The sequence below is a fragment of the Fringilla coelebs genome (assembly GCF_963513975.1).
Source record: "Fringilla coelebs genome assembly, chromosome: Z".
NCBI classification, from domain to species: Eukaryota; Metazoa; Chordata; class Aves; order Passeriformes; family Fringillidae; genus Fringilla; species Fringilla coelebs.
The window spans coordinates 21,323,203-21,338,478 of record NC_140031.1 but is presented as its reverse complement, the minus strand read 5'-3'; the positions used below and the strand labels follow the sequence as shown (position 1 = coordinate 21,338,478).

Here is a 15,276-nt window from a genome sequence, read left to right as displayed (position 1 = left end):
TCTTGGATATTCTTTTTATTTCCACTCCCTACTTTGCAAGGTCTTTCCTAAGATGAAAAAGGTTTTATTTTTTTAAAGACTCTCCACTGGGTTTCTCTTCTAAGACTGGATTGTGTTGACTTTTATTTTGAACTCATATAAAATTGCCACCTCTACAATATCCTTGGCAAGGAGTTTCACAGCTTAACTTTATTCTACATCTAGAACCATCTGTGTTTATTTGGAATAACAAGGATTACTAGCCCCAGTTAAAAATCAAGCCACCAAAATTTTGTGCAATTGCCATGCCCATTTTACTGCTATGGTACACAGAAGTAACTTGCTTCTACACAATATTTTTGTGCTCATCCATCATGAGGTTGCCTAACCATTTCTTGCTAAAGTCTCCTAACAATTCTGATTGAACTGGCTACTGTAACTAGCCTCTAGATATTTTCAGAAGTAAGGAATTTACAGAATACAGTCCCCTAAACTTTAGTTTTAACCTACATTTTAGTTGCTACAGGCATGCTACACCTTCCTTTTGCTATGGCACATCAGAATGCCAAAAGTTTTCAAACAACCTAAACAATTCATTGTGACTGATTTTTTTTGGTCAGTTTCTTACAAATTTTATCACCAGTGATTTTATATTATTGTTTTATATTTTTATATTCCTGTATAATGCCTGAAGCACATAGATCACTGTATCCTGTTCAGTGGTAATTCTATGCCAACAAATACTCCCAACAGTTAGCTGTTCCTAATCCATTTTATAAATCCTCTATTCATATCATATAATGTTATTTTAAATGAAACTATGCAGCACTAAATCAAATACATAAATCTCTACAATCACCCTTAACAGGCTTGTAATGGCCATGAATGATTACATCAGGCTTATTGGAAAAATTTTGTTTTCCATATAATCATTTACACTCTATAAATTACATTCACTGTTAGCTCTTCAATGACAGAACAATATTTATGCTTCCTGTTGCTTCACTGAAGTTGGGTTTCAAGCTATATGACCAATAGTCACCTTTTAAGACTAGAACTCATTAGTGTTTTAGTACAATGACATATGCCCAGTTATCCCAAAATTCACAGCACTGGAAAAACCTTCCTCACCACTAATTCTTATTTGTTTGTAGGGTACTAGTTATCCAACTCTACTCATGCCCCAATGATTATTCTTAGAAGATGTTGCTTAATATGCTCCTCACTTAATAGACTGGAAAGTACCCCACTGTTCTCACATGACACGATTACATCACTTGCTTCTTTGTAAATGCAGAAGAGGAACTGAATTTAAAACTGTCTCGGTTATCATTTGCCATATTAGCATGTCCATCCACTGAAGGGTCTGTAACATAAGTGGTATTTATTTATTCTTATCCCATTAAGTTATACATATCATTTACTATAAATGCTTTCATCCATTTTTCTTTGCCTTGACAGTCTTAGCTTTCTTTATAATTTTTAACACTTTACAATTCCTCATTTTATAACTATTTCCTTCTTCTGACCACACACTTCTGTTTCGTTTATTTTTAAATGCTGTTTTTACTGGTGAGCAGATTGGTTCTTAAAATTTTTCACAAAAATTTTTAAGTTGTGAAATTGTGGGATTTTGGCCAATTGAATCTCTAAGACATACAACGTTTCATTCACATTTTTTTCCCCAATAATTTTACTCCTTGGTTCTCTTAACACAGATTTTTAACCTTTTCAATTCATCAGTAGTATAAAGCAAGCAAGCATTGGTTGAGTCCATTCTCTGTTAATCAATACTGAACAAAATTAGGTCACGATTCTTCGTTTCTAGGCAACCACTTACTTCCAATTCATTTACTTAATTTGTCTGTATCTATTCTAATGAGGTCTAAAATAGATTGACTGCTGTTTGGGACTGCATCTTTAATATCATCTACACTTTTTACACAGGCCAGTGATGATTAGCTATACAGGATTTCTGGCACATGCCTAACAAACTGAACTGCCCCAAAAACTTCTCTTCTTCCACCATGAAAAGCTATTATTTAAAATATATTAATGAAGAAAATGGGGGGGGGGGGGGGGGGGGGGGGCGGGAATCAATCTCCAGATGTGGGGAGATGAAATGTAAGAAAATAGTGCAGCAGGTAATCTCACACCTGAGGAGTTGCTGCAGAGCCAATTACTAAAGATTAGAAACAGGCCCAGCTCTTAACAAGCCATACCTGTATCCAATAAGAGCAAGTGCCACAAAAGAGCAGGTTGGCTAGCTGTGAGGAGAGAGCTGCAGTTTGCTAGCTAGCTGTGAAGAGAGATGGTGTTTGTTGGCTGTGCTGAGAAGAGAGATGGCATTTGTTGGCTGCACTGTGAAGCGAGATGGTGTTTGTTGGCTGCGAGGAAGAGGAGTCAGATGACTGCTGCAAGGACCAGGGACAGGCAGCGCATAGAGGAGCTGTGTTGTGAAGAAACTTCAAGGAGGTATGAGGCCCTGGAGATGTAAAATCCCTTGCACTATAATGATGCTAGAATTTGTGCTAAGACAACATCCAGATATCAGGAAGAAGTCAAGTTCTTAAGTAACAAGACAATGCATAGTCTCATGTTCTCTGGCTTGCAGATAAGAACAGAAATTTATTCCTAGAAAAGCATGTCTTGTTTCTAATTCATAAAACAATGAAAAACATTTAGACAGTCTTTCACAAATCACTGAACATCACGTTAGTCTTCTTCCTGTTATCTGACTGACATCCACTTCAACCCTTCTACAACTATGGTCAAAACACCATTCTCCAACCTCATCCTCCCACCTAACTGCTTTCCTTCCTTTTTCCCTGACTTGGGTACCACATAACCAGCTGATGTTTAGCCTTTCTAACCCCTATCAGTGAATCACTTACCATGCAAACAGCTTCTATGCTTCCAGAAAACCTCTCCAGGAGTCTCCATTTAACTCAACTACCTTGCACTACCTCTATAAGTATTTGGATATTGTTTCCTTTTTTCAGAGAGAAGCGTAATAACTAATAGCCACCACATCTCACAGAGCAAAGTTTAAACCTCTTACTCAGACTGTTTTTGCCATTTATGTAAAAATTTCAATGTGACTTGAAGGCAATCCAGAAAGAGCCTACATGCTGGACCTCTGTCAGACAAGTAGGCAGTAGCAGCTGCTGAGGCCGTCACTTAGACATCTTGTAACCCAGCCACATGCTCAAACCATTCTTTTACAATGAAGCAACAGAAAGAAAGCCATTGCCTGTTATCCACTTGCTCAGTGGATAATAGACACTCTCTCCTGAGTCTCTGATATTACCCTTTCCTGTGAAGCCAAAGTCCAATTTGAATTTCTAATACAAGAAAATAATAATCCTAAACTCAGTGAAATCTTAAGAAGATACGATACTAACTTTAAAAGCCAACTGTTTGTTACAGACAAAAACTAAAAATTACCTCCTCATTTATTATAGTGAATACTTAAGAGTTGGGTTGGAATAAACTCAGGCTTTCATAGTTTGGAAATTTAATTCAGAGAAGCCTAGGTCTAGCAGCTCTGGAATAGGCTAGGCTTTGTCAGATACCTATGTTTTGGCATGATTTCATATACATGATTGTTTTTGGCACTGTCAAGGTCATAAACTCATGTTTACAAAGTGTTCCCTGTTTTATTGGGGGACTCCATGTCACAGCCTTAGAATAGTGTCAGAGAAAGTTTTTCCTATATAAAGTTTTCTACCTGTTATAGACAGGTGCAGAAACAGAAACCAGTTTACTTTCCCATTGCAAGATCAGGTACTTAGAATGAAAACATGAACATCAATTCCATAGAATCAGAATAAGTTTTAGTTGGAAGAAAAAAAGGCATTTAATCCAATTCCAATTTAATTCAGAAGGCCCAGGAAACCAATATAAAACTTAGCAGACAAGTTTGATATGTTACCACATTAAGATTTTCATAAGCACTTCAGAACATACCCATTAGTCTTCTGTGTTGAGTGTAGTGTTAGCCATAGCTTGATCTGACTTAATTACTGCCTGATGAAGAAACTGGCTTCTACAAAAACAAATTAGAGTAAATCCTATTCTTTGGGAACAGATATAGAACATAACACTTTCATTTGTGGTTACAATATGGTTTAGTTTTTTCCTCCCTACACACATGGATATCCATCTGCTGCTAACAAAACTGTGCAATCATACAGGCATTTCCAAATGAGTAACAGAACATTCTCCTGAATTTCAGTATCTTGGCTATTCAACACTGTACAACATACAAGCACACACACTAAAGAATAAGAAAATGAAAAAGTCATTCAAATTGTCATAATTGCCATAAGTATAGTTCTAAATCTCACTTTCAAATCACACGACTTTTTATCACCTCGTACTTTTGCCTGTACTTACAATTATCTGCCTTGATCCAAGACTGCTGATTTATGCAGAGAAAGGTCTCCCTCATGTGGAAATCTGTCTACCAACTGTAAAATAAAAACTGTGTCTTTTTCTTAATAAAGGTTCTATTGCTCAGATTTGCAGATTCATTTGGGGAAAGTATCAATTAGTATATTTTTTATGTTTTCATTCTTTGGAGCTATCATTACAGCATGAAAGAAAAAAACAGATTAATAAGACAGGATCACAAGAATTTTAAACATGTATAACAAGATGTAAGCAAAAGAATGTAAGGAAAATCAATCTAGGCAAAATTCATAGGTTTTGGGATACTCTTGTATCCCTCAGTTTTCTCAACTTTCCATTCTGGCCATACTGAATACTGTTCAAGATGTTCTCATGCATGTGATTTCCACGTATTGCCTTTTCATGGGCCAGCAGAACAGTGACCTACAATTGTAACTGACTATAAGAGTTAGATTTGACTTAATTGTGTGGTCTGGTCAGACTACAGAGTTCATCTGTTTTGGCTACAAATAGTTATGATTCCTCACATCTAACGGGTGCAGTTCGAAGCTAAATCCATTCAGATTTTCTATTCAAGAAACTAACTAAGCTCATTTTTAACTCCCTAGTTTCAATGCTTTAAAAGAAAAAAAGGGCAAAAAATAAAGTTTCTCACTTTGACAAACACTCACAATCCCAATTTTAGGTTTCTGCCCCTAAAACAAAAGGACAGCTGTTACCCAAAGCGAACTGTATCAGTTTTCTTTTGCTGAAAAAAGTCTTTTGAGTTGACCAGGCACATTTTCTGGTCTCATTGTTGAACAATAAATTATAGACCCCTACCATGTTTATAACTGTGGTTTAAATGTCTAAAATATATTGGCTAGTAAATAAAATTTAGAAGCTGTTTATATCATGCCGTAATAGTAAAGCCACAGTAAGATATGATACTTAAGACAAGAAAAGTGCACTTGGATTAACAGCTTTATTTGGATGGTGTAGAGTTGGCTTGTAAGACTACTTTTTCCTGATTTTGCAGAAAAACTGCAGAATAATTCCTTGATTACTTTCACACTCTCACAGCTGAAATAATTAAATCTATTGAACTTCTTTGTAGCATCTCTTGCATGCCACACTGGAAAGGAACAGGAAAACTTTGAACTGGCTTTTATCATTCCAGTCAGGGATATCTTATTTTCTTCCTTTCTTATTTGTATCTCAAAATACTTAAGAAGCCAACTGAAGCCATTATATTTGCTCAAGCACTATATTTCAATGCCCATGTTGATATAATTTAGAAAACAAAGACCTGATTTGCGGTAATCAACAGAAAGACTGGTGGAATAACTGAAAAAGTCACTGACTTTGGCTGATTTTTTTTCCCTTTTTAGTTATACTTCGTAGTATATAAATGGTACAAAAATTTAACATGCATCAGAATTAGGTGTAAAAGTATCACACAAACATCTCTGCTGTAAAGGTATCTGGGGCAGGTTCTCAGTCTTGAAATTTGTCAGGCAGCCGGACTGAATTCAAACAATGACAAAATCAAACACACTTCCTATCCATCAGAGACACTGGTGAACCATCAATACAATAGAGAATAAGAATGAATCTGTTTCCTTTATTGCTGGTTGTATTATTTTTATCCCCTTCAGTTTTAAAATTAACTCACAAGACATAATTTAAGTGCATCTCTTAAAATAAAAACATGGCATTAACTCCTCATGTTGATTAGTATTAATTAGTATTATTTCATAAAAATTTTAAAAAATTATCATCCAATTTCCCCAGCTTCTGCACATCTCAGAATTTTTTTATCCCTGATGTTGAATTTTGTAGTCCTATGAAGTTTTGTTTTAAAAGTCATATTTTTATTTATACAATTTAAAAAATCATCAAAAAATGATCTAGTTTCCCTAGAGTGATACATGGTTAAAATGTGAAATACACTGACATTTCCAGCTGATTCCATATTTATATGCCATTACCAAAGAATCATAGCTTCACTGAACACGTAACCCCTTACTCAATAGGAAAGCTCTCTGGCTTGGTTTACGCTCCAAGAAATTTTGTAGCATATCCATTCCATCCAAAGATCCTCCAGGTTTCAAAATGAGGTTTCTGTACTTCATCCCAGCCTGACAGAAGGTAAAGCAGAATGTTAGTACTTCTTATCTTGCCCACTGCCCCCTTTTCTGTATTTGTTGAATATTTAAAAATCTATCCATGATAAAACAACTTTCCTCCTTACAGATTTTCCTAATACCAAATTAGGATATACCAGGATATGTGATAAGTATAATTTAAATCTGCTGGAAGAACTCAAGAGAGCAGAAATTTGACCAGTTCTAAAAAATTATTTTTATTGTGGCTTTACACTGGTTTTGAAGCTATAGTCACAACTTGTCTGAAGACATTCTATAAAGCATAACAAACACACAACCTCCTCAAAATCTTCAGTGAAGGATTACCCCTGTGACTGACAGGATGTTGGGTTGCCTCTTCCTGCCTTCCTCTAACTGATGATTTCTCTTTCTTTAATCTCTATTTGGACAATACAGATGATACTTCAGAGGTAAGATAGGCAACAGCATCATGGAATGGCATGGCACTCACACCCATATAATATACGCATTTGTACATACATACATACAAACACATCTAATACACCTGTTATAGTATCTCAAGAGAAAATGAGGCTTAACTCAGATTTTAATTTAAGGAAGAAACATTATTGCTCCAGAAAGAATAAATTCCTTTAAAAAAATTAATGACATTTCTGAGAAAACAAGTAATGAGGAGTTTCTTAACAAGAAGTTGTATTTTAAGGAACGTATAAATCTGGAGAATTCTGGGCTTCTGAGACATGACTACCAATGAGAAAATGTTATTTTGCATGCGCATTTCCCAAATGTTTCTGATATTGAAGAAGACAATGTTCTTCCTTTTAAGCAGGGTATATATACATATACACTTCTCCCACAACTCAACAACAATACATTGCTTCCTCATGACTTATTGGGGGTTAGGGCTTTTCCTTTTATTTCTTCCTCTCATGGAGTTTTGCCCCATATGTTGGTAGGAAACAGTAACTACCAACACTTAAGAAAACAAAAGATGTAGCTGTGTGTCACAACAATCTATTGAAATGGCCCTGGCTGGGGGCGGGTTAGATCTGTCAACACAGAGAAAAGGTGAGGGGGCCCTGCAGGTTTGGGGCTGGGCTTTTGGTCAGTCTGGTTTCCAGCTTCGTGGGAGAAGGGAGCTGTTTGCTGTTTTCCCTGCTGCCTGACCATTTCGAGATGAAACATTAGGACTGGCTCCCGCCAGACCCTCCGCCCACCTCGCGCTGACACAGCCACTCCCGCGTGGTGAACTCCGAGATCCCTGTCTGCTGCAGTCTTCCTGCACTGCAAGTCTGTTCAATTATTTTTTTTTGTTTCTTAGCTGTCTGGTGGGCAGTCCGGATCCAACGTGCGGGGTGTCCCCATATGGGCCACCTCTGCATGGGAGCCCAGTAATGGTGACCAGCTGCTGCTCGTGACTCTCCGTCTCGGCCAAGCCCCACGAGCGGGCGGTCCCTGAGCGCGCGGCACAGCGCCCCCTGCAGCCGCGGGGGAATCACCGCACGCCCTGCCCCGCCGGGAGCCAGCAGCGCCCCTGCTGGCTGTCACCGGAACTGCACCGAGGGGGAAATGGGTTCAACCGCAGGGAGCGGGCTGCATCGGGTTTTCTGGTTGGTTTGTTGGTGGTTGTTTGTCTTGTTATACACATACATACCAGCAAAGAACCGTTATTCCTTTTCCATATATTTGCCTGAGAGCCCCTAATTTCAAATTTACAATAATTTGGAGAGATGGGGGTCATAGTCTCCATTCCAAGGGAGGTTCCTGCCTTCCTTGGTGGACACCTGTCTTTCAAACCAAGACACGACTGTACTGTAAAAACAAGTAGAGGTGTTTTTAAGTGATGGGCTACCATGACTTAATTGAGGTACCATTTGCATTGTCTGAATTACAGCTGGAAAAATCTAAAATAAAATAAAAGTAAGTTAAAAAAAAATCACTGAAGTGTTGTTCACACTTCACTATTTTGGTCAGTTTGCTGAATATCAGCAAAAAATGAATATATTGTTCCTTATAGTTTACAACTATTTTTGAGTAGACTTGAGTCTTTGCTGTTGTCCCTTCAGAGCCAGAATACTGCTCAGTTCTAGGGAGACCAGAGGTTATTTCAGATAATGTGCAAGAATTGAGGAGGTTGGCTACCAATAAAGTTAGAGTTAATTGTTTGTGGAAGTATTTTAATACATTCAAACTCTGAAATTAGGTTGTATCACTGTTGCTCAAAACAGGAGAGGTTTAATTAAAAAAGGAAGAAGTAAGCCAAATTTCTATAAGGCCTAGTCATAATACCTTAACCATTTTCCTTTTCTGCTGTTCAGAAGACTAGTCTAAATCTAGATATAATGAAGTACAAATAACTACAAAAAACATGCTGGTATCTAGCATTTGTTTATAAGAAATTGTCCCATCCTGTGGGATGCTATCACACTTATTTGGGTTAAAAGATAACTAATTTTAAAAGATAGCATTGAAGAGGGAGAGAAAAAATCTCCACAGCTATCCCTGAGGTTATATCAACATTCACACAAAGTGTTTGTGTGCTCATATGCCAGACAGTGAGTGACACACATAAACAATCAGCTTTCTGCCACACTTTTTAGCCTGGAAAAGAGGCTTCACAATAAAAGAGGCAATCGCTGTCTTTCAACTGTTCCACAAAAATATTCAGTTTTAGCATAATTAATTTATTCTCAAAGTCTCCCAGACACAGGCAAAGAAAACAAAAAATCTCACCAAAAAATCAGAATAAAAGATATCCCTCAGTTATGTAAAGGCAACAGAGCCATTTTGCCAAACTATAGCTTAGGATTTTGACTATACAGTCACTTAAATCAGACTTTTGAGACTAGAGAGTAAAACTGATGGAATAAAAGTGTGATGGCACTGGAGGGATATGGGAATGTCAGAACCATCTTTCCCAAATGCTAGCAGTTATGAAAGCCAGCAAGTCTGACCTCTCCTGAAATACCATTTTTAATATCCATACAAACAACATTCCATTAAAATTTATTTCATTTACTCATTTAACTTGACACTTCTTCTCTACCGCTCTTATTTATGAGTGATGATATTCCCAATGAATAAACAGGTATGCTTATTCTCATATATTCCTATCATGAATCCCTATCCCTTCAAGGTCAATCTTAACCTCCAAATCCTACGTCATTTCTTCTCTCAAACTGTGAAGTTGGCTGCTTTTCTTCACAAAACCTCTTTTGGTTTTTGCTGGCCTAACCACTGCCTCAGTTTCACAGTCCTACCCCATCTTGATTCTCTTTTTCCCTTTTGTCCAGATCATAATCTAATCTTGTTTACTGTCTCCATCCTCTAGAGGGTTGGACAGCTCTAGAAGTTCTGGTTGCTGTGATAAGTACAGGGAGGAAAGAAGGCAAATTCCAGGAGAGGAAAAGGACAGCCATGCATTTTCTACTCTTTCCTTTATTTCTCTCTTGTGTACTTCTACTAGTGCTGGCAGCTGAATCAAGAACACAGTTAGGAAGATCAGGAAACCTAAAAGGTCTTTCCCACGACAGAACTCACCTATCTCATCTGCAGCACCTCAAGTCTAATACTATAATCTCTGAAAAACATCACTAGAATTGGCAGGACTACTAATCCCATCACTAACTATCCCTCTTCTCTGCTGGAGGCGGAAGAGGCTGGAGAACTACTCTAGGGGAAAAAAACCCCAGTAAATCTAGAACCTTCTAATGATTTGGACTTCAAAATGGACCTGGGATTTAAAGTGAAGATGAAACAACCTTCACATTACTCTGTGTTGTGACAGAGAAAGCTCAAAATAAATTCAGTTTTCTAAAAAGTTTCACAGCAGACAAATATGCACCTGCTCTTGCAATGGAGGAATGATTTTTCATTCAGAGGAAGGCATTAGACAAGGCAACACAATTTCTCAAAAGTACTACAGTATTAAATATATGGTGATGTAAGAACTGCATTAAAATTCAAGTGTTCTTGGAAATTTTAAGATGGTTTTCTTAAAGTTACTTTTACACCTTTTTTGTTGCTGATCTGAACTTGACAAGTATAGAAGTATACTTGAGACATTATAGGGTTCATGATGGCAATAAATGTGGTTTGAGAGACAAAGTGCAACAGAAGAGTTTATCAAAAAGTATTCATCACCTACCTTTGGATTCATTATTCCTTCTTGCTTAAAGCAGCTATAAAAGATATCCATGGAAAACACTTCACTCCACAGGTATCCATAGTATTGACCATCATAACCACCTGCCAAATGTCCAAAAGTAGCTGGCATGTTTGTTCCTTGAAAAGTAGATTAACATCAAGTTATTGAAATCAAATTCAGTTATTTCTTTGATGCATACAGTACTTCAACAATAATTTAATAAGGAATTTATATCAACTACTTTGAAACTTTTAGCATAAAGGGTCTGAGTATGCCTCAAATTATTGAATATAGTCTGTTGATAACAAAGGAAACTCAATTTCCCATTTTAGGCTACTTGTACATCCAACACAGATGTGACAGAACGTCTAAAGTGGAATTCACATCATGTCACTCCAAAATATATCCTGCAAAAGGCTAAGTTTTAAAAAATTTACCTTCACAATCTTCCTTCAGAAGAGATAATTAAGATCATCCTAAATTTAAAAGTAATTATTTCAGCTTCATAAAGTAGATTATTCCATAAAAAGCCCTGATTTTTGTATGCCAGGCATTACTGAGAAAGAAAGGCATGTTAAATTGAACCATTTGGGCATACTGTATAAAAGCTTGATACTGACATACCTGGGGTGGCAGGAATTCCTAGAATCTCCATACAGTATTTAGCATATTCATCTGCTGGGTCAACAGACAGCTTTGTATGCAGTGCCTGGTCAACTTTGCTCAAAACAATCTGACGGAGGGTTAGAAGGCCTAATTGGGTAAAAACATTTAATTAACCAGCATCAAAATAGCTAGAGTTTCATTAGCATCTTTCCTTCAAAGATCTCAACATGCGTACTAAATTATTAGAATTTTGGAGTTATCTAATTTCCATCTGAATTACTCCACTTACAAAGAGTTGAGAAGCATAGTTTTAATAAAGGAATTATCATCCTAAGCCCCCTCCTTTGAATATTACTTTCCTTATAGATCAAAACTAAAATAAAGCAGATATTTTAAAGGCAAATTTTAATTTAAGCTGTTTTTAAGAAGCTACAAGATATGAACCTTTACTCAGACAAAATGCTTATGCAGCTAGAGTCTGTGCAAGCCACAGGGACACAGACTTCTTGCTCGGGATAGGAAAGCAGTACAAAATAAACAGGAATAGCTTAAGGATGAATTGGTTGCATAAATGGGAAGCTCTGATTACAAGAATAAAGAGGTGGGAGTGATAGAATAATAATGACACGATAGGTAATGATGTGTGATTAGTCTTAGTTTGGAGATATGTATAAGGTCTACAACAATGCTGTCTGGGATATGTTATGTCTGTTCAGTAAATTTGCAAGTAACTTTCATATCTGTTAAGTGTCGCATGCAAGTCAAATGTAGAGGACATATGTAAGTATGTTGTGTCTTGCACAGTGCCTGTTCTGGAGTACATTTAAGATTAAAAAAAACACAAAAGCCACACCTGAGTACACCAGACTACCCTCCTCCACCTACCACACACACCACCAATTTTAAACAGGAAAAACTTACAGTAAAAATTTACATGGATAGGAAAGGTATTTTAGTCCTGGAGGTAGCCTGGAAAGTCAGAGGTGCTACTGTTCCTGTAAGGAATTCTATCTGTCATTATAGCCTTTTTTAGTGGGGTTTCCACACAAATAAACCCAAAAAAGACAGCGGTAAGTGTACACACAGAAGAAATTTAATAGACTTCTTATGTTTGCCAGCTTTTTAAATTACACACTTTTATAAATATACTGTGGAAAGAAAACGCAGAGAGATACCTGTATTAGCAAGTCTAGAGGCAGCAAGTTTCTCCAGGAGAGTGTCTCCAACATGGGTTGCATCTTTATAATGTCTTGACATCTGTTGTAGTGGCTCTTTTTCCCATACCCAGTTCTCAAACATTTGTGAAGGTACCTCTACAAAGTCTGTTTCCACATTAGTTCCACTAAACCTTGCAAAATCAGTCTAGGAAAAAAAACACCATTTAATTAAATTAAAATAGAAGCCAAGATTTTTAGCAGAACATAATATTTCAGATGTCAAATTTTCAGTTTAAATCACACGAAAGGGAATAATTTGAACAGACCAATAATAATAGTAGTAATTTAAAAATGAAATTTAAAGAAAGGAGGAAAAATTCAGACATAAGACTATTATCAAGGAGTAGAGTACTCAGTAGTTATATACTGCATTATCTAGTGGTACAGAACAGTACTTCCATTTTTTTAGTATCATTGATTTTAACCTTTATAGGTATGATAGCAATACAAATGTTTTCATGCTGTCCTGTGACAACAATATAATTGTACATTATTACCGACTTTTGTTGTATTACCCCAAAGTAAAATAATAAACTCCAATTATGCACCCTCAAAATTTATTGTATTGCAATCTACAACATTGACTCACAGACACTTTGCTTAACCAACTTATTCTATTAAGCTTTGCCCTATTTCTAGCAATCTTATCCATGAAAAGTTTTCAAATCTGACACTTAGATAAAAGAATCTTCTGAAAGCCAAACACACTAGAATTTTTAAAAATTATAGTATCTGCAATAAATTCATGTTTATTCAAGAAGCACGTCCAATACCAATTTTGAAAGAAAAATTTGTACAGTTAAGAATCTCCACTAAAATATATTCTAAATCCAAATATTTCTAAGAAGTCACCTCTGAATGACAGTTGTTCAAATACACAGAAATTATTTCATTTCATAGAATCATAAAGGTTGGAAAATAGTTTTAAGATTATCAAGTACAACCATCAACCCAGCATCACCACCTGTTCAGCATTAAACTGTTAATCTATGTCCTCAAGTACCATTATCCACACATTTTTTTAATCCTTCCAGGGATGTTGACTCCACTATTTCCCTAGGCAAACTATTTTAAAGATTTACAACTATTTCAGAGAAAAAGAAAATTTACTAATAACCAATCTAAACCTCTCCAGGTGCAACTTGAGACATTTCCTCTTGTCCTATCTTTGGCTGCCTGAGCAAAGAAGCTGGCCCCCACCTGCCTACAGCCTCTTTTCAGGCAGTTGTAAAGAGCAATAAGGCACCCCCTGAGGCTCCTTTTCTCCAGGTAAACATCCCCAGATCCTTCACCCACTCTTCAGAGGACTTGTGCTCCAGACCCTGCCCCAGCTCACTGCCCTTCTCTGGACTCACTCCAGCACCTCAGTGTCCTTCCTCATCTGGGGGCCCAGAACCTGGCACAGGATTTGAGGTGTGGCCTCAGCAGTGCCCAGCACAGGGGGACAATCCCTGCCCTGCTCCTGCTGCCCACACCATTGCTGATCCAGGCCAGGATGCCATTGCCCTTCTTGCCCACCTGGGCACAGCCTGGCTCATGTTCAGCTGCTGTCACCAGCACCTCCAGCTCCTTTCCAGCCACTCTGTCCCAGCCTGTGGAGCTGCCTGGGGTTGTTGTGACCCAAGGGCAGACCCAGCACTGGGCCTTGTTGAACCTCACCCCAGTGGCCTCAGCCATGATCCAGCCTGTCCAGATCCCTCTGCAGAGCCTTCCTACCATCACTCCACCCTTGTCTTGTAATAAATCTACCTCCTCTTGCCAGCCCAATTTTATTTTTTTTCCTTCTCATCAACATCATACTATCAAAACATTTTAAGTGCAAAAATAAAAAGAATTCTCTGTTGTCCTCTCTAAGAACTGTTGATATTCTTACAGTCCATCTTCTGCTGGGAAGTAGATCCTTACAAGATTATAGGCTTTTGAACTTAGTTTCTTGCAGAGTTACAAAAAAAAGCACGTATTATACAGAACATAATCTTGAAGTGACATCTGTGTCACATGTATGTGTCTTCCTCTCATGTCTTCAGAAGAACAACACAGAAGGAGTAAAACAGTCCTCTACTCTTGCAGGCTGCTCAAATCCATAGTTCTAGGCTGGCCCTTCTTACTGTCCTTGCTGAAGAGCAGCTCTGAAGAAAAGCTAGGAAGCACCAGCTTTAGGGAATAAATAATGATAGAAGTGGCTAGAGCAAAAAGCAAGTGGCCTTCAGATACCTTCATTTACCCATTCCCAAGTGCACTACACTAGCAAAAAACATCAAGACATTTGGTACAAGTTACTTCAAGAGCGCTCCCGGAACAACACCAACAAATTCCCTCCCTGCCCTGATCTCACTCTTCAACAGTATATCTCACTTTTCCAGTATGTTACATAATCAGACCTTTACCAGCAGCTCACAAATCCCTACTGGTCTCATCCCTGCGTAGCATTTAACTGTAAAGTTTTAACATGCTTAAACAAATCATCATATGAAACAAGACAGTGCTTTGTACACACAAATTCCAGAGGACAGGATGCTTTTGTGCGGGACTAGCAAGTTTGCACACATGCAAATAGTTATTTACATACAATACAGGAGAAGTGAGCAGGGCAGCTGGGCACACAGAAAACACCAGAGCAGTGCCAGACAGACAACTGGAAAGCAGGCCTCTGATCCGTGTGCAATTCCAGAGCAACTCAAGTACATATGCATTGGAATTGTTGGCTTTGGCTGCCCTGAAAGGACTCCAAAACACTGAGGCACATCCTCACTGGCTGTCAAAATGCTGCAGACAGTTTTGTGCTGTTTTATACCAATGCCAAATA

The 15,276-nt window shown here is 37.6% G+C and overlaps 1 protein-coding gene across 4 annotated transcripts in view; it reads right to left on the bottom strand.

The window, feature by feature from the left end:
• Nucleotides 1-3,808: 3,808 nt before the first annotated feature.
• The window catches only part of NLN (neurolysin), a 37,476-nt gene continuing 26,008 nt past the window's right edge, over nt 3,809-15,276 (bottom strand). Inside the window, exons 10-15 of one of the 4 annotated variants that reach the window (XR_014616955.1) lie at nt 12,429-12,615; nt 11,272-11,400; nt 10,648-10,784; nt 6,401-6,512; nt 4,378-4,451; nt 3,809-4,027 (exon numbers count right to left, since the gene is read on the bottom strand). Coding sequence is in view for 3 of the 4 variants with exons in the window: in XM_084225923.1 (XP_084082049.1) it covers nt 4,002-4,027; nt 6,401-6,512; nt 10,648-10,784; nt 11,272-11,400; nt 12,429-12,615 (591 nt within the window). In the remaining variant the exon portion in view is untranslated. Of the gene's footprint in view, nt 4,452-5,975; nt 6,513-10,647; nt 10,785-11,271; nt 11,401-12,428; nt 12,616-15,276 lie in introns of those variants that run through there. The other 3 variants (XM_084225925.1, XM_084225923.1, XM_084225924.1) reach the window with 3 other exon arrangements.